The sequence below is a fragment of the Accipiter gentilis genome, chromosome 6 (assembly GCF_929443795.1).
Source record: "Accipiter gentilis chromosome 6, bAccGen1.1, whole genome shotgun sequence".
Lineage (NCBI taxonomy): Eukaryota > Metazoa > Chordata > Aves > Accipitriformes > Accipitridae > Astur > Astur gentilis.
Window position 1 is genome coordinate 1318297 of NC_064885.1, and position 19954 is coordinate 1338250.

The 19954-nt window shown below is 40.9% G+C and overlaps 2 protein-coding genes across 14 annotated transcripts in view; one reads left to right on the forward strand and one right to left on the reverse strand.

The window, feature by feature from the left end:
- Positions 1 to 13507, reverse strand: part of NLK (nemo like kinase) — a 65653-nt gene extending 52146 nt beyond the window's left edge. For 2 of the 5 annotated variants that reach the window (XM_049801851.1, XM_049801855.1), the window contains exon 1: positions 11653 to 13011. In XM_049801851.1, coding sequence (XP_049657808.1) covers positions 11653 to 12110 — 458 coding nt within the window. In that variant the 5' untranslated portion in view covers positions 12111 to 13011. Of the gene's footprint in view, positions 1 to 11652; positions 13013 to 13441 lie in introns of those variants that run through there. The other 3 variants (XM_049801854.1, XM_049801852.1, XM_049801853.1) reach the window with 3 other exon arrangements.
- Positions 13508 to 14026: 519 nt separating this feature from the next.
- LYRM9 (LYR motif containing 9) overlaps positions 14027 to 19954 on the forward strand; it is a 44860-nt gene continuing 38932 nt past the window's right edge. For 4 of the 9 annotated variants that reach the window (XM_049802526.1, XM_049802518.1, XM_049802527.1 and 1 more), the window contains exon 1: positions 14280 to 14537. The gene's annotated coding sequence lies outside the window, so the exon portion shown is untranslated. Of the gene's footprint in view, positions 14162 to 14279; positions 14538 to 18217; positions 18237 to 19954 lie in introns of those variants that run through there. The other 5 variants (XM_049802519.1, XM_049802524.1, XM_049802523.1 and 2 more) reach the window with 4 other exon arrangements.

Here is a 19954-nt window from a genome sequence, read left to right on the forward strand (position 1 = left end):
TTAAGTAAATGAGCCAACAAGAATTTACAGAAACATGCAAAGAAAAATTATATTTCTGTATGAGAACAGCCTTTTTAACAATGCTTTTGTTATGCTTACAATGTAATCTCGGGCGGGGGGGGGGGGGGGGGGAAGCTCTTATTTAGGGCTTTCAAATAGTTTCATATCAGTTGTCAAGGGCCTTTAAAAACAAAGGCAAGAGGAAGCCAAAAAGGTAATGTGTTAAAAGACACAAAGACATACACTTCTATTCAGAAGTCAGCGTACTGTGAGCTTCCACTCCAGACAGAAATGCCATACATAAGTGAAAAGGGTTCAAAATAGACTGTGATATAACTTTTCCTGTATTTTCTGTAATAAACCTTAACCTGTTAATTAGGAGCCAAAACAGTTAAAAGAAAAATAAAATGTTTTTCAGTGAAACAAAGTCCACTGACCCAGGCCACATGCTAGAGTCTCTCCCTCCTAATGTACAACTAGATTGGCTTTCAAGTCTCATTTGCAGAGCTCAACAAGTGCTAGCACAGATCTTAGCAATTACTTCACATGAAGAAGATTGCTCATTTCTGAAAATTGCTACTACCTTTATGGAATAAGTTTTGCTATTCATAGGCAAATATTCTTCAATAGTTACAAGAATTTATATTAAATAAAATAATAAAATGCATTATCTGAAATTAAAAACCCTATGCACACTTTCAAGAGAGAAGGGAAAGTCAGTAGCTTTTCAGAAAAAAACTTAATAATGTAGATCAAAACCAGAATAACTACTTGACCATCAGTTCAATGCCATCTTCAGCTTTATTGCTCCCATTAAGCAAAGGCTCTATTCTGACACTACATTTAGCTTACAAAATTAAGAAAACTATAAGAGCACCGCCTGGTGGTGCCAGAATAATGAAGAAAAATACTGCCATGAAACCAGGAATAGATCTAGGAATGAAATTTGGAATAGCACCATTCCAAAATGACAAGGACATTAAACCACCAGTTTCTCTGGTGAGCAATTTTTTTGCACCTACTAAAATGTATTTGCATATGAAAAAGAATGGGGGAAAGAAAATCATGCTCTAAAGTCCAAGGATTCCTACATTTCCCAGTTCCCATTTACTGTTCCACAAAATTTCCTGCAACAGTTCTTCAACAGAAAGCTCTGAATTTTTTTTTTTCAAATTATACATAAATACCATCATACCATGTTCTAAGAAAATTAAAGAAATAACAGATGATAATTTACCAGAGTACATATTCTACAAAATGATTCTGCTATAACCATTCTGGTGTTATATCCAACATCATAAACAAACAGCATAAAAATTCCACTCACAGACTTCCAAGCCTTTATAGAAAAATACCACATCAGGAAATTAAAGAATGATACTACTAGGACACACCGATTCTGCTACAGCCCTCATGATTAAAGCCTAAATTCTTACTAAGCACTTTTAAAACACTGTACATGGCCATGTTCCAAAGTCAGCCATAGCTATGGAAGTTATTTAATATCAAGTCTGATATGAGTCTACCTTCATTTATCCATCACTCTCACATATCAAAAGAAGATAGAACTTTAAATATTAAAATGTAGTCCAGATTGTTCTCATGTTTTGGTGTATTGAACAGCAATGCATTTTGGTAAAAGGCCGTATTCACCTAATGCAGTTTGTCTAGCCTGCTCTTCCCTCTTCATGTACTCCAACAATGTACTTTTACCAAGTTGTATGCACTCACGTTACACACCTGAGTTCAACTGAACACAACCGTCATTTTTTCCATGATTACTGAAACTCCCAGCAGGCAATTTCTAGCAAAATTACAGAACTCCGAAACCTAGAAAAATGCGCTGACAATTTCATTGATCAAGGCTCTCAGTGTACTCTACAATATATAATCAAATATTAAAAGTATCAGTACCTTAACATTTTTAATATATTACACGGCAGCTAAGTTAGGGCATTTCTGACCACAGGCAAGTTGGAGATTTCCCTAAAAGATACTCAGTTCTGCGATCTGCATGCTTGAATCACAAGTATTTGCACACGTTTTGCATCCACAGGCCAGTCTGTAGCCCATTCATATGGCACGTATGACATACTAAGGAATGCCAAATGTTTCCGCAGAGCAGATGACTTTGCTCTTTTCCAGGTTACTCCTACAGTGCACTATGGATGGAGCTCTAGTGATTTCCACAGAGAAGCAGTATTTATTTTCTACAGTTTAGCCCTTGTATCTAAACACTATTGTCTTCATTTAAACATGCTGTTGATAAGCTGCACTTCATACAAAGTAGCACAGACAATACTGGAAAATAAGAAAAAGGGGTGGAAGTGATCAAAAGGCCAGTCAGAACACACTGGGAGGAAAACAAGTTAAGAAAATGTTACCTGTGTTACTTTTTTTAAAAAGCATGGCTTACTACTACAACAACACTAATTTTCATAACCTCTCTGTATTTAGATAGCGGATAATTGCTATGGTTTGTGCCACCTTTAGCTACTACCCCATTCACTACCCATTCAATCCACTGCCACTCGCATTCACTTTTTCCTTGTTACTGCTTATTATGGTCAAATACTATTATCAATAAATAAATGCATTAATCACATAAGCCTCTATCCTTTACATACATATTTGTACAGCCTGTCATAAGCCACTTTCATTTAAGCATCTAATACCTCACTCAGGGGTCTACTTCTACAAAACTGGATGTAAAAGTTAGTTTGACTCACAATAAAGCAAAAGTTACAGCATCTACTATGTGATGTATTTCCAAATTATAACATTGGGGCTTTGTCGATTCTGACTATACTTAACTGCTTGTAGAACAGCTGAACACATCCACATTAGACAACTTTGAGAGGCATAAAGCTTCTTTCTGTGTTTGAAAACCAGTCTGCACGATTCCAACACAGACAAGATAACTGTCATCTTGGAGAAATGTAACCAGTGACAGATGCAAGGCACAGTTCTGGCCCCAGCCAACGGGACATTTCACATGCAGCAGGGATTCTCCCATTTCCTCCATCCTGCATTTCCAGTTAACCCATCCTCATCCCAAGTCTCTCCTCCTAGAAGCTCCCACTCTTCAGCTCCACAGGCTTCTGCTCCCATCCATCTCCAGCGCACACATCACCATACACTGTTATTGCCATCACTGGTAACACAGGAGGAGATCTATACAACTCCAAACTCAACAGTTTACACCAGTGCTTATGAGTGTGTTTACTAGTGTAGACAATGCTAAAGCTGCATCATCTAAAAACTTTATTTATCACTTTAAGAATTTCCCAACTTTACAGGTAATTTAGGACAGACTCAAACTGGCATAAATCCAAGATACAGCTTGGAAACTGAGACTATATTTTGTTTACAGAAAGCAATTATATCATTGTAAATACCTGGTACTAAGCAATAGAGAACATAGTCATTGATCACAGCCATTAAATAATCTATTACAGAAATTTAAAACGGACATCAGCTATTAAGTAAGTACCAGGCATACTACATACTTGAATTTCAGAAAAAAAATCCAAACATTTTCAGATAGATTACTCTCGTAATAATATTTATAACTTAATCTTTAATCAAGTGCTTACTCTTAGATTCTAAAGGTTACAGAGGAAATTGCAGTAACTGAGCTGAGCTTTTTATTGAATTCTTTTGACCAGAAATAAATGGGGTTTCAGTAAACCCTAGAAGCTGTTCTGAGCACAGATCCTACTTTTTACACTACTTCTCATATTCCAGAAGGATTTTAAAATCTAAATTGCCCCTATATCATCTTATTCTCTGTTTCAAGGACTTTCATTTTTTCAACGAATTCAACGAAGTAGCCAGTTCTATTCTCAGGAAATCTCCAGAGTTAGGAAATAAGCACAGAAATCAGACTAACACAAATCTAAACAAGCAAAGGTTAACCAACAAAGGTAGAAAAAAATTAATTTATTCTTCATCTCAGTTGAAATTCTATGCGGACCAGTTAGAACAGTCCTATAACATATTCTTGCTGCTAGCAAGTAATTGACATTGCTTCAGCATACCTTATACCAAGTACTGTATGAGAATACAAGTGTTACCAAGCAATTGTGATCACCGCAACGGTTACAGGGGTGGCCACCACATAGTCAGCATGGAGAACCTTTGTTAGACCAAGCAGAATACAGATGCAAAGTGATTAAATGTTGCAACCCAGCTGTACACTCCACCCACCTAAATTATCCCCAGATCATGCAAGAAGATTGTAGCCGTTCCCTATGTGCCATTTCAATCTTTCAAAAATAGAGAGGGGAAATTTTTTCACATTCTGTGTAAAAAGAGGATTCGACTGCTCCACTGCAACTTTTCTTACTAAGAAACCAAAGGCACGCTGTGCTCAAGCAACCAAAACTTCCATACAGAAAAAACTAGGAGCTAGATCTCGTTGGTACACAAAGTCTAGTAGTAAAGCTACTGTTCAGTACTTGCTTACAAACAACTCAGACAAACAGGACTTCAAAAGCTAACCCTCAAATATAGAACAGATGGGTCTACTTAAATACAGGAGCCTACAGAAATAGCTTAACGTAAAATACAGTATTATTCCCCCAAAACGTCTCCCTCCACCATAAAACTCATTCATCTATGCTCAGTTTTGCAGACAAAGCCAGCTTCTCAATTCTCTCATTTTCCTACACTTAAATTGCAGTTCTTTGTGGATTTTTTTTAATATGCCATTTTAAAAAACATTCCCAATTACATTAACAAATTATTGTTCATTTTAATAATCACAAATTCAGTTTAAGTAAGCTCTATACAACTTCGAGCTAGCTTTTCTTAGATGAAAAGCTGAATGTTACGTATTCCAGACTAGAAGGCAGAACTTTCCAGAGGATTAAAGATACATGAGACCCAGATACAACCATTGCAAGTCATCAAAAAACACTTCAAACATATCCCAAAGGCTTCCTTCTACTTTACCTGCCCAAAGCTATTTTCCTTCTCAATCCCATTGCTCCCCCAAGAAATCAAGCAGCCTAGCGACATCAAGCAGCCTCATACAACACACACACACTTGTTACTTGCCTTTATTTACTACTCAGTTTGATCATATACAATTGGTATGAATGCCTACACCTTCACCCATTTATAAACACTAAAGGCATTTTTGTTTTCGGATTAGTGAAAACCACAATTTAAACACTCTCTTAAAAAAAGGTGAAAGAGTATGTGCAGGGGAGAGAGGAAAAGAAACACCTGAAATATGTCTTCTGAAAAATCAATATTAGATTGTAGATCCAGTCACAAGCTGTTCTGCTGTAACATTTGCCGAATTCAGAGGAAAGAGAAAATACTGAATGCTACCATGATCTAACTGTATTATCAGAGTACAGTTGCACGTGGCTACAAACAACATCAAGATTTGCAGGTGCTGCAAAACAACATGCAATTCAAGTGACCTGTGAAATGCTGACCTTGGCATAACTTACAGCCAACTAATTTATCCAAAATGGTCCTTGCTCAACTTTGAGAAAAAAAAATGCTACCCACATTCCTTCCTTCTTACATCATCTTACAAGACAATAACGAACAATCTAGTATATCACTTAGATAGAATTTCACCTAATTCCCGACGTCTAATTTAAATGCAAGGAGTTACTATATCCATTTCATTTAATTCAGCACATTTGGGGAATAGTCATTTAAATGTTAACAGAATTTTTCTTTTCATGAAATTTGGAAAAACAAACAAAACAAACCCAACTTAAACATACAAGCTCTGCAAAATTTCCCATATAAAAAAACTGAATAAGGTCATTGTTCTACTATACTTTTTCACAAATAGACTCAGAATGCAATTTAGATAAAGCAATCCTTTAAAAAATACTGACATAGCTATTAAAGATAATCACCTGCAGATCCTTAAAATTTGATGGTAAAGTGTGAAACACAACACACACTCTGCTCTGTAATGTGCCCATTGCCAGTACTGCCTCTTTTGCCTTAGGCATCCTCACGGTTTCCTCCAAGAAATAACTGGATAAAAACGATTTAGTGTCTTTCTTAGGAAATCACTGCCTATCTGCATCACATGCCCCAGACAACAGAAAAACTCACTGAAGTATAACACAGGAAGTGGAAAACCAAAAAAGCCAGTATTCAATGCAGTGCGTCCATCTGGAATGGTTCTGTCCAGTACCCACAGCCTGTTCAAGACAGGCTACCAGTAGTAAAGAGACTCTACCCAGCCGAACAATGAAAGGTGACATTATTTTTAAAATGTCATGCATAAGAATTCAGGCAATTATAATGACATTTATATCACAGCTTCTCACGGAAAGTGTTTGCATACTGGAACTAGGAAGAACTAAACAGTGGTAATCTTTTCTAACTGGAAATTTCTGTTCATGTTTTTCTGTGACAGACTGTGTAGACAAAGCAGATGCATCATTTGAACAGAAAAGCTTCAAATTTACCTCAATGAGTGAAGATCATCAGCAATGCTAAACACAACAGTCAATACAGACAGCCAAGTCCTTGAAATATCCTGGAAGGATTTTTTTTTAAACTATTTCTGACCATTTTATTTATTAATTTTAAACATTTCTGTCGCCCATTATTAAGAGCAAATTTCACTACACCAGAAATCAACATATCACATTGTAGATGTTTCCCACTCTTAAGAAAAACCCAGAACTATATTCTTAATTAGTACTGTTGCTGCATCTTAGCCAGCTGTAATATCAGTACTTTAAAAGGCTCTTTGGATTGGTCTTGGATTTGCTTAGTTTGAATGTTTTGTAGGGATCTTCTCTCCAGATAACATTATTGGTGTGGATTACTCTTTCCAGAGCCTCTTTATCCAATTCTGGTGGATATTCTGTTCCATCTACCAGAGACATCACTTCCTGCTTACAGTTCTCCATTTATGTTTAGCCTCATTCTCAGTGAGAGCTCCATGATAAACTTTAGAGTCCTTTTGTATTTTTTTGATCAATAACAAAAAAGTCATTTTAGACTAATATAAAATGTCAGATTAAATACTTCAAAGCAAAGCAAACAATTGTCTATCTAAATGCTAATTAACATGAGACATTTTCCTAATGTTCCAAGTACTGTCTTCCACTAACAGGTGAGTTTTGAGGGACTGGAAAAAGATCATGGTACAAGCAGCTTTAGCTTAGAAAAAAAATATCTCTCACACCAAAAGTCTTAAAGGATTTCATAAAATAAATTTTCATAATTCAGCTTTTTCTAAACTTTTCATGCTTACCAGACCAGACTTTTGCATTATTATTATTTGCATTAACTATGCAAAACATCATCATGGTTCACAGCAATATCAGACATCAGAAGGGGAACTCATCCTGCCATTATTCATACTTTTTTGAAGCTGTAACATCTTTTTTTTTTCCTTTTTTCCCCTAATATACATTCTAGCAATTTTGTCTAAAACAAATCATCTGTATTGCATACTTGCTCAGCATGACATGTTCCTTTAAAGTAACCATTAGGAGATTATAGGTTTATCCTGGAAATGTCTTTCCTACTGCTGTGCTTAGTATCAGTATAGTGATAAAACCCTCTTAAAATAGTTCTAGGGTCCAGACAACAATCAATTGTACGCAATAGTCTTTTGATTTTTATTTATCAATGACTTTAGTGATTTCAGGCCTTTGAAGACCAGGAATGAGTGGTAGATTTAGGCTAAATTATTTCTGCCTTTAAAAGTTACGGCAGCCTGTACATAATGTCCTACCTCAACTTCAACAGCCAAACTATTTGGAACTTTATATTGCTGTTAGTCTTTCTGAATAAAAAGTATGAGAAGCAAATACATTAAAAACCCCACTGCAATTTAAAATTGTGTAAATCAGGACTTAAGAAAAAGAAAAAGAAAAAGAATTCATATAATTTTTTCTACTGTCATTTGAAACAGATTTCCCACAGAGATGCCTTTTAACATAGTTTTGATAATAATAAAACAGACTGCTTGATTTCACAATCTTTGATGAATGACAATAACTTTTCAGAATTAGAGACACATATAAGACAAATACAATCCCCACACACCTTACAGAGTAATAGTTTCTTATCCCATGGGAGTGGATATATCCCAACCAAGACATTTTCATAAAATTTCAGCAGCAGTGTTAACAGCTTGAACCAGCAACAAAAGTAATTATTCCCTGTCTACCTTCACAGAAGTTGCAGTTCCTCTTCACTGGTCTAGGAATACTGCATGAAAACAGCACGAGCACCTCTTGCAGAGGTGTTAAGGCTTTACTACTCACTCCAAAACCTACGAGCCTTGGAAGGTTCAATGGTTGTTTATTATTATTATTATTATTATTATTATTATTATTATTATTATTTTTAAGAATCCCACCAGATGGCAGTAGCATGTCTCCCCAGCAAAACAGGGAGCACTTCTGCAAAGGACAGCTCCTTATTCTTAGAATATACACAAGACTTCCAAAAATCAGATAGACAATTTGAAACACGGGGCACAAACAGAGTTTGTCGCTGAACAAAATTCCAGGGTTTTTTCAACACTTTAAGAACGCATTAACAGTGAATACTCAAGGAGCAAATTGCTCTGTTTTCACCGAATTAGGTATGCAACTTGGTTCGTGGCCATTTGCCAAACTAGATCTGCAGAACCTGAGGGAAGGTACCTACACATCTTTTCCTGCTTCAGTAACTTCCCCCCGCCCCCCTTTTGTCACAGTTCAGAAACACCAAGCTTTGGTATTGCATTAATACGTACATCTTTATGTTAAAGCACAAAGAAAATGGATAAATATTGCAATTTAATGCCGGCTGTTGAAGAGATTCTTTTCTACTTTGCCAGCTTGGGTTAAGTTCACTTTAAAATCTACATGTATTCAAAGGAGATGACATGCCAAGGATAGTTGATTTAGAACATAATGGTGACTAGATGAGCAAGGATACAGTTTGTGTATACAAATACTAGCAGCAGCAATACAAGCATGCATGAGTTAATAATGAAAATGCTGAAGCACGATGCTTTGGCTCTTCATGAGTGAAAAACTCCAGCAGCACATTAGCTACCCCAAAACATCATAAAGTACCAGACAAATGAACTAATGACAAATGCTAATTCAACTGCCAAGTCAAAATCTCTCTCAGCTAACGGGAAACTCAATACCACACACTACTGATTACTTATTTGACGAGCTGAACTTAGCTGCAGGATAAGTTGTATCTTTCTAGACAATGCAATGACACATCTGAGTAGCAAGATGAAAGACTACTTCTTCAAATACTCAAACTGTCTGTAGAATAACATCCATTTCCCTCAGAAGTACAGATACGAACTTTTCTGTTATCTATTAGTGCCAATACGTGCTCAGAAAGAGATACAGAGAAGCAACAGAATCCTTATTTAAAATTAGCTTAGTCCTTACATTACTGAAAATTCTGTTACACTTGTACCAAAGTATACATTTTTCATGTCTAAGTCAACTTAAACTATAAATATCCAAGCCAATGTTTATGTTCAGTTGCATTATCTCATATAGCTAAAATTAAATTACGCAGGCATTCTTTCACGTTTTGAATGAAATCTAAAATTCAGTTTAATTATTGCTTGCAGACTCTTAAATTCAGTCTGCATTCACTTGCAGAAGTTAACACGAAATGCCAAGAGCCTAACAGTGACCACTGAATTCAAATATATGTGAGCAAAGAGGAACTGAATTTCAGCCAATTGCATTCTCAGTCTGCGCAGCCTTACAGCTTTACCAAAGGAGATCTGACCTCCAAGCTTCTGCTTTTCTTTTATTCAACAACCTCCCTCTTTTCTTTTTTTTCTTTTTTTTCCCCTAAGCTGTTGTTATCTTGAAGTCGAAGCTGTAGTTACAACTTTGCAAGCCTAGTCCCGCTAGTGGCAATTCCTGCTTGCGCGGACGCAGTTGCACAGTCAGGGGTCGCGGGATGGGTGGACGCTTTTGGCACCATTCTACCTGATGTCAGTCAAGAGCAGATCCTTCTGCTTTCCGCACTTCTTTTTTTTTTTCCTCTCAGCATTCTTAATGATATTATATTTAAATATGCAAGCTTTACCTTTTATTCTACTGAATATTATGAAAGCAGATCTCTCTCTGCACCTTATTTTTTGGCAAATAAAACAGAGGAAATAAAGACCTAAGAAATATATACAGGTAAGCAAAATGCTTGCAGAAACGATAAGAAGGTCTGGTCTTACATAACAATCTAAATTTATGCAAGCCTGTAACAATTAAGTTAAAAAACCTCCACACTTTATCGAAAAGTATACGAACAGGTGGAAATAATCTTTTAGAAGAATTTTTACAGCGGATTTCTTGTCAGTTTTCATTCTTTGATATCAATTCTTTCATACTGTACCACAGCAAGAACACAGCAGTGCTAAGTGTACAACAGCACTCCTCTGACTTTGAAAACTTAGCGTTTAAATTAACTCCCCAGGCCTTCTGAATTAAGGGACACAAGATCAGCTGTAACATTAACCTACGCTTATTTGTGCAGCTTGTTCAGCCTACTTGGAAAACATGATTTTATTACAAACACTGGTCTGTTTATGAGTGACCAACTTTAAGGGCTGGGATGAAGGAATAACGTGTCTTCCTCTTCTGAGGCCTGTCCTGCAAAAGCACTTTGCCACTGTATGCTGGTACAGACTGCAACCCCAGTCACATAATACTTCTATCTCAGAAAAATTCAAGTACAGACAGTAGCTAAAGCAAAACTCCTTAAGTACCACAGAGAAAGCCTTGCCGGCTGAACGCTGTGCAAAGTTCTGTAGGGACGCGACACAGTTGCACACTTCAAACTTTGTATTTGTGATACAGGAAGTGTGCTGCAACTCGCTTGCTCTGAAAAACACCACCAAGGCGTCTTTCATGTTTCTAATAAACATTTCAGAATACGGTAAACTGACAACCATTTATTAAAAAAAAATATTAAAAAAAATAAAAATCACACCAGTTTTGCTCTGGTGATCCCGAAGGGCAATAACTACTTACATACATTGTATTAAGGTGGTCACAAAATATATTAGAAGATATTATGCTCCACTGACAGAACCCTCTGAAATAGCGGCTGGGGGAATAAAAGGACTGTAGGCAGTACTACAGTAAGACAGAAAATCCCATTTACATTTATGAGAGGAGAGCAAAGTTCAGATATTCTGTTTCAGGTAGCGTATAGCATACTAGCGCAGGTCAAACAGTCTCCTAGACAAAGATCTTGACAGGTGACTGAAGAAGGAAGACATTTTCATATGCTTTTAATTTCTAACTCTTAAGTCAGGTCAAAACATACATTCTAATGCTCATTTGTTAACCTGAAACTTTAGGAAGAGCAGCTCAGCTACACAACATACTTATTCTAACCAAATGCGTAGAAGGTATATAAACATGTTGCACTTGTCTCAAAAGAGACTGACGGTGTGGCCTGTTAGTCAGAGGTTGCTCTTCACCACTCTAAACCTCGTTCTGCCAACACAAACAAGTGAAGCCAACTTTCTAAGAACGGAGAAGAACCAGTAAAAAAATTTTGTAGTAAGCAGCTGTCTTGTATTCCGATTCAAATGACAAAACCAAGAATGAATTATGATCTGGTAAGAAATGAAAAGGAAAAATCGGTTCAGGTTTTTTTTGCTTTACTCACCAGACAACACCAAAGGCTCCATATCCAATAGGTCTGTCCGGCTCAATGTCCAGTTGCTGTTGTGGATGTTGTGAGTGCTGATGATGGTGCGCTTTAACTGCAGCAGCTGCTGCAGCTTGTACCTGAGCTGGGGCTGCTGCAGCTGGTCCAGGGGCCTGACCCGGTGCCGGTGATGGGAAATATGGCTGCTGCTGCCCTGGGTTTAACATTGCCGCGGCTGCGGCCGCAGCTGCCGCGGCCGCAGCTGCCGAAGAGGCATGCTGCTGTACGGGATGTACCGCAGCTGCAGAGCCTGGATGCAAGTGATGTTGAGGGTGGTGGTGGTGATGGAGGTGAGGAGGAGGGAGGTGAGGAAGGTGGTGGTGATGGTGGTGGTGGTGACCTGCTGCTGCTGCAGACGTACCGCCATTGTAAGCCGCCATCATTTTTGCGTTGGCTGTTGTGCCACAAAGAGACATTCAAAAAAATGCCCTTTGATTGGATAACAACTGGGTCAAGCTGTCATTTGGCCATAAAAATGAAATCTGCTACACTTTAAAAGAAGTTGGGTTTCATCATACACAGCCCACCTTTAAAAACATTGAGCTCGACTGGCCTTATCTCTTTGCGAAGCCAAACAATTTGGAGAATCTCTTCATGTGTGCGTGAGCCAGAGTGCACGAACCCTCTTCCCCCAAGAGTCCAGCTGTGGTTGGCTACTGAATCTCCATCCTTGGGCGACTGGGTTGGGTTTTGTTTGGTTTTTTCCTTCACTTTTCCTTTTTTTTTCCTTTCTTTTCTTTCTTTTTTTTTTTTTTTTTTTTTTTTTTTTTTTTTTTACAAAAAAAAGAAATACAGCGATCAATCCCCCTTCTCTCCAGAAGGAGGATCTGGAGTCTCTCCCCTGGAATACCCTGAGAGGACTGACGAGTCTACCCCTTCCATTCCCACATCCTCTCCATTTATCTCCTCGAAACCTCCCTGAGCTCCCAGGCACCTCCTACATAGCTCCCTCCTTTCAGGCACCTGCTCCCTCAAATATAGCCAAAAAACCCAACCCAAAACCCCCAAAAACTCGGGAGTTTGCAACTTTTCCTTGAAGGCCTGAAACACACACAAGCACCCAGAAAAAGTGAAGAGGGACGGCAGGAGCGAGGAGAGGAGGGCGAGGGTAGGGAGGGGAGGGGGGGTGGAGGGCAAAAGGGGATGAAGAGAAGATAAAAATAGACGGAGGAAGAGAAAAGGGACGGGGCAGGAAAGAAAACAACGGCGGAGCGAGAGGGAGAAGAGGCGGCGGGGGGGGGGGGGGGCGGGGGGGTGACAAATGGATGACAGGGGCGAGCGCGGGGCCGGGGGATAAAGAGGGGCGAAGGGGGGAGGATGCGATGGGGGCGGCGAGGAGGGACGACGACGAAGACGACGACGGCGGCGACGGCGGCGGCGGCCTGACAGCCTGACCCGGCGCCGGCGGCGGGCAGCGCCTCTGAGGGGGGGCGCCGGCGGCTGCAGCCCCCCCCTCCGGTGGGGCGGGGCGGGGCGGGGCGGGGAAGGAACCGGGGCCGGGTGGGGGGAGGGGGTCTCCGCTGCGTGCGTGCGTGCGGCAGGCTGAGGTGGTGAGGAGGAGGAGGAGGAGGAGGGAAAGGGGGGGGGGGAAGGAGGAGGAGGTGGAGGAGGAGGAGGGGGGGGGGGGGGGGGCGGCGGGCTCTCAGGCCCCCGCCGCGCAGCGCCGCTCCGCCCCCCGGCCGCCGCCGCCGCCGCCGCCTCGGCCGCCCGACCCGCCGCCGCCGCCGCCGCCGCCGCCGCCACTCACCTCCTCACGGAGAAGCCCCAGCGCGGAGCGCACAGCGGGCACGCGCACCCGGCCTGCCCTCCCCCCGCCGGCCCCCCCCCCCCCCCAACCCCAACCCCACACCCCCCACCCCCCCCCCCCCACCCCGCCCGCCCCCATGCGGGGCGCGCGCGCCCGACACCCGCCCGCAGCCAATCGGACCCGGCCCACCAGGCTCCGCGAGAGCCGCCCCCACCCAATCAACGAGCGGGACCCGGCTCGGCCGGCCCATAGGACTCGGCCGCTGTAGAGACTCCCTGACTCAGTCCCGCCCCCTTGACCCCCGCCGCCCAATCACCGCGCGCCTCCGCGCCCAGAGCTAGCGAGACCCCGCGAGATTCCCTCACCTCACACAACCCTCACCTCGGCTGGCCCCGCCTTCTTCACCTTTCCTGCCAATCACACGGCGCCGCTCCGGCCTACTGGCCAATTGACTCTCCCCCTGAGACGAGTCCCGCCCCCGCGGCCTGCTTTTTGCCCAATCGCGGCCCCCTCTCCGACCCAATTAGCCAATGAGGAGAAACGAAATCTCGAAAAGGGGTTACTGGGCCAATCGTGCTCGCAGGCGAGGCGGCCGCGTGATTGACAGCTCTCCTCACGAGTGATCAGGGGCGGTGGGCGTTAAAGGAGCCGTTGCTCTTCAAATCGCGGCGCGAGGCGCCGGGTGACGGACGAGGAAGTCGCCGGGGCGCCCGTCTGCGGGTGGGCAGCTGGCCAATGGGAGGCGGGGAGCCGGCTGATGAGCGGCGGGAGGGACCAATGGCGCTCCCGGGGCGGGGTGAGATAAGGACGCGGCGGGGCGCGGAGGTCACTGCGGGCGCTGAGGGGTGGCGGCGGGAAGCGGAGCGGCAGCCGGGGTGAGGGACGAGCCGAGCCGAGCGGGTCCCTGTGCCCGGCCGCTGGCGTGCTTCTCCCAGGGCCCCCTGGCCGTCCGCCCCGGGGGCGGCGGTGGGGCCCTCGGGGCTGTGCTGGCCGCGGCGTGAGCCCGCGCTCCTTCCCGCCCAGGGACGAGCAGGGGAAGAGGAGCTCGGTTTCCTGAGGTAGATATTTTTGCCTCAGCCCCGCTCTCCAGAGGAAAGTGATTACTAAAGCTGTCTTTCATAAAAGAAGCTTGCCTAACTCAGCTAAAGGAAAGGCGAATGTGCTCTAAAGGCGGTGGCTGGCCTTGAGATGTGTGAGGGGTTTTTGTTTGGGGTTTTTTTTTTGAGGGGAGGAGGTTGGCCATGGTTTTCGGCATTTTTCTGGTTTTGGGGGCTTGGTTGTTTTTTGATTTGGTTTGGGTTTTTTTTCTCCTTCGATGTGAATACTTGAAGGCTTTACCTTAAAAGTCTTGAAGCAACTTCAGACCGGAGGAAGTGCAGCATGCTGGCACTGAGGGCCCGAGCCTTGTCTCTAGGCTCCAGAAGCAAGTGAGAAGCACGATGTCACACTGGAAGATGAGTTTCCTTCTTCCCTTAGATCAGGAGGGAAAAACAAAGTAATCAGAGGTTTTAGGTCTTTTCAGTAGATAGCTAGTAGCAGATACTATAGCCAATTCCCCTCTTAAGTCTATTTTTCTGAGGCTTGCTGCAGCACGCTCATTAACAGGCTGGGAAGTTACGTTTCACATGTGAAGTACGTGTTAACCTAGGAGCAAAATATTTTGTTGTCGTTTGTTGTTTTAGTTCACTTATGCTGTTAATCTGCATGCTTGGGAAACGCAGAGTGGTTCTTTCAAGCATAAGTGTTCCCTAAAACAGAGATTAATAAAAATTTGACAGTTTTAACACTTTCCATTTTCTTGTGTGAATATTAATCATATCTGATTAATAGTTTTACTTCAGAAAAACTCCTGGTTATCAGAGCCTTACCCATGATGGTAGTAGAGTTAAATTAACTGTGATAGTGATAAAGAGGTTCCTTGATATGATTAAATTGGGTGAGTAGTTCCAAAGGAAATAAATGACTGACAGCAAATTTGTACGTGCCCCTGTTACGAGTGAGCTGACAGACTTTCCTTCTCTACATCTGGTTTCTGTAGTACCACTGCGTTGCTGAAGTTTTACCAACAAATCCCTGATGGTACAGTATCAAGTACTGTGGTCTGTCTTTTCTGCATGTGTGGCTAAAAACTGAACATCATTGGACTTCTATACAGCAGGGGGTAAAGGAGACTGTAAATGTCAAAGCCTGTTGCAATTCCCAAAACTTGAGAGCAAAATCTTTTTAAGAATGGGTTTTAGATGCTTTTTTGTCTGCTCTTTGAGAATGTAAACAAGGAAAGTCTTGCAGGAATTAACACGGGGGTTTTTGTTAAAACTGCTTCTGTTGCATTTTGAAATGTTGTTAGCTAATACTCCAATCTAGAATTAAGGTAGAGTTCTGCTATCACGTCACTGTTTTAAAACAGGGGCTTTACTTAAAAAAAAAAAAAAAAAAAAAAAAAAGTAAGAATAGAGTTGGTTTACAGCCATTTTATAAGATTACGCATTGGAAGAAGAGACAGAATACTTATTTAGAACTTGTATTTCTAGCTGTCTGTTTGAAGTTTTCATTGAAGTTGATAACAAACTGCTAATGTGAATATGAATGTGGCATGCACCAAGGATTCTTTTGGTCTTTGCTTCCCCTCAAGCTCTGGAGAGGCATGGTGCCATGGTGGGACAATGGAAGGAAGTGGATACAAAGTAGGTTGGGTGGGCCTGTGCATAGGGAAGCACTGTGATGACTGGAAGGCTTTTAAAACTCTCCCACACATTTTCATTATGGACTTTTTTCTTTCTCTGTTATTGCAAAATCTTTCTAAGTAGTAAAATCAAGCAATTGCCTAATAATCATTGTATGGAAACTTGGGTTCTAAATGTATGTGCAGATTAATGTCCTGGTGGCATTATTCAAGTCCAAATACAGCGTTGTCTTAATTTTTCTCCAGTTAGGTACATTACTGAGTTAATTGGATCACATGTCTTTAAACAATTGATTTTCAGTAGAGTTTAACTTTTACTGGTATATTTGGTGAAATCAGTCATCTTCAACTGCATGTTGGGAAGAAAAGGGAAGGAAGAAATGATTTATCTTGTTCATGCCATTGGTCTATAGTTGAATTTATGGTCATAAACAGAGTGTTCAGCGATATGGAAAAAGTCAACCTTTTTCTAGCATAAACTGAAAGTTTTGTAATGACTGCTTATTGAGAAGTGTTCATAGTCATGTGCAGTTCTGGTGACTAATTTAGGAGCCTAATCTCTGTAGGCTCCTTATCATTAAAGGGTAAAGAGGTATACTGCATTGCTGTCTGGAGGAGTCTGTTAGGTGTGTCTGGACATCACCTTAACATTTCTTTCCCCATTGACTATGTGGAGTCTTTAGAGAGAAGCTTCTGAACAGCAATGTTTAATATTAAAGCAGGGTGTTTTTACTTATTTTTTGCAGTGGATAGGGAATAATAATTCAGGCCAAGATCTCTGGTAGCATGTTTTAAAGCTTTGTGTAGCCATCTCCCCTGGAGCAGCTTGTGTCCCTGAGAACCTATTCTTTCAAGTATTGTGCTCGTGAAAAGATGGGAATTGGATCCACTTCTCATTAGTGTTTAAAGCATCTGTTTATACTTCCTCATGAGCAAACCGGTTGCTAACTAACCTGAGGGAAGTTCCAGCTGAAGCTCATGCTGCTTCTTTATCCTTATTACTTTAAGGAAGGATCAACACAATGGGCATTGTTGAGGACGTTACATACGTGCAGCTTTCCATTGCAAGTATCGCAATGATGCATTACAGTATCATGAAAGTTGCCTGCATTTTTATGAAAAGCAGACTTCTTTAATAAAAAAAAAAAACAAACCACCAAACAAACAAAAACAAACCCACAGGTAAACTTTTGGAAAAGTTTTCTATTTTTTATTTATGCCCTTTTTCTTTATGGTAACCGTCAAACACCAACAATCCCAAGTTTTTTGATAGAGGTTATCTTTAGTAGATCTCAAAGGAAAAATACAACCAGTTCCATCAGCTCAGACAGCCTTCAGTCTGACTGCTTATTTATGTATTGCCACTAAGTGATCTGGGGCAACTCCTAGGTCCACTATTTGGTAAGAAGTGTTAGTTGCCGAAACCAGAACTATATGCAGCCTAAAGAGTTTCTCCCCACACACCTTTGTCTAAAGTTACTAACTTCCTATTGATTCGTCACACAACCTTTTTCTATTAGCTTTAGTCAATCAAATCCATGGTGACTTCATTCTTTGGCTGTATATGAGGAAATACATGTCTTGTCTTAGTAATACTCTAAAAGTGTCATTAGACACTGTCATGTAGATGAATTTTCAGCGGTGAGAGCAAAAGGAGTGAACTGGGTTGCATTGTCACCAGTTTTCCTGACAGGTCTTGACTGGACTACTACAAACCATGCTTCCGATTTCCATATCTGTAAAATGTAAGTGAAATCTGGGACCTGCTTTAGTAATTTATTTTAGTTTGACTAAATGCTACAACCATATTATCCATCTTTTATTTGCCCTTTGAAGTTGAACCAGCTCTTTTCAATGAGGTGAGAGACTGGTGAGATGGCAGCTGGAGGGATACTTATCTTACGCGTCCATATGGAGTTATGTCAGGTGCCAGCGTTGTATGACCTACCCTAACAACTGTATCTTCCTTCTACACTGGGTTTATAAACACTTTTAATTGGTCTCCCTGTCCTCTGTCATGCTGTAAAGCTTAAGACTGTCAGTTTAGCTGCTTTTTAGGCACTTCATGCTATGAAAGTTAAGGGGGACAAGATCCAGTTAATTCATATGGAGGTATGCTTAAGGAAAAGGCCTCTTCTTAAAAGAATAATAAGGAAATGTGAAACTTGCAGAAAAAGTGCTCAACTTTTAGTAGACCCTTTGTTTCCTCAGTACAGGTCTGTTACTTGAAAGTGTTACCTATTAGTTATATGAATCACTCCTACTTGGAACAGGGCTGCAGAATGAATTAATCGTGTACTATTATAAGTCAGTGCTTCCTTGCTATTTAATGCCTCTGTATAAGAAGCATAAGTCTGCTGAGGGGAAGCTTGTTACAGAGCTGGCTCATATAACTTTAAGCAAGAGTGTTTTGTGAGTAGCTCAATGAGCTTAAGCCACTTGATGAGTGAGTTGGCAAAATCTAACCATAGTAATTTGAACTGGGCAGGTAGAGACACTGCAGTAGATCCTGCCAAAGCCCAGTTTCATTGCAACTAATTTGTCAACCCCAGTGATGCATGGAGATATGCAATTGGTGACTACTGCTGATGAAACAGGACAGATCAATTCTAATCTCTTACTGGTAAAGACAGTTATTCATGGGGACATGCATCTGTCTCTTACTATTTTACTCACAGTAAGAGTGCTGTAAAGCAGTAGCAAGTCTGCTGTTTGAGTATCAAACACTGAATGCTAGTATACCTAGATTTGTCAGGTGCTCTTTAAACTCATTTAAAAACTACGTATAAAAGTAAATACTGTGCATTAGAAACACAGGGCAAAGACTTGTCCCTTTTTGAAAATCTAATGTATCAAGTTTAGTCTTTTCTGATCCTTAAGAGATTTATTTTCCCCTTGGATTTGCCACTTGCTTTGCAGGGGTACAATTTTTTTGGCAGCACTCTGTATAAGCGCAAGGGATGGAAGACAATTTGTAATCAGTCAGTTCTATTTCTTTGATGCTCCTCAGCAGTGTTTTAACCTTAAAATTCTCCATGAAAGATTGTATCATATTGCACAGTATAAAATGTTATGGTCCAGTTCCAGACATAGGCTTTGTGGGTTTTTTCTTGTAGCACAAGAACTAGCTGTGAAAACAGGACTGAATATTAGAATAAGTCTTTTGATTTCATGGCTGAGCATTGTGCATAAATGTCCTTCAGCACTTATGCATGTAGGTGTTTTTGTGACCCTTTAATGCAGAAAAAGTAACATTAAGTGGAACAAAGCATAATAAAATGCTTGCATAGATTTGTCTCTGATCCACAAAAGGGGTACTCTGAGCTGCACTATTGATAATTTATCATGTAGGTGTTTGACAAGCCCACATGTACCTTGATATACAACTCTGCAGATACAGTCCTCAGTATTCTGTAACACCCTGGTAGTATTTTATGCTGAAGCCCTTAAGGTATCATAAACACAGTGCTAATGCCTGTGAATTTGAGGGGATTTGGTTAGTAAGATAAATATCATGCTCTAAATAAACTCTGGTCCTAACATACAACAGAATAAACATTAATACACACAAAGTATCATAGGATTTAAATTCCTGTTGGTGTATATTAGTAGTTTTCTTTGCAAAGAATAATTTTCCAGAGTTTTCATCTTTAAAACCTTTTCTCTACAAAACTGGAAAAGAATAAATGAATCTATTAAAATGCAGTGAGGAGCAGGAGGAAAGAGTATTTTGGTTTAACTTTGGTTATGTGTAAAGGTTTGTGTCTTAAAGTTTGCAAGGATGGCAATATGCCCTCATCTAAAAGGAGGGCAAGGTTCTGCTCATCTTG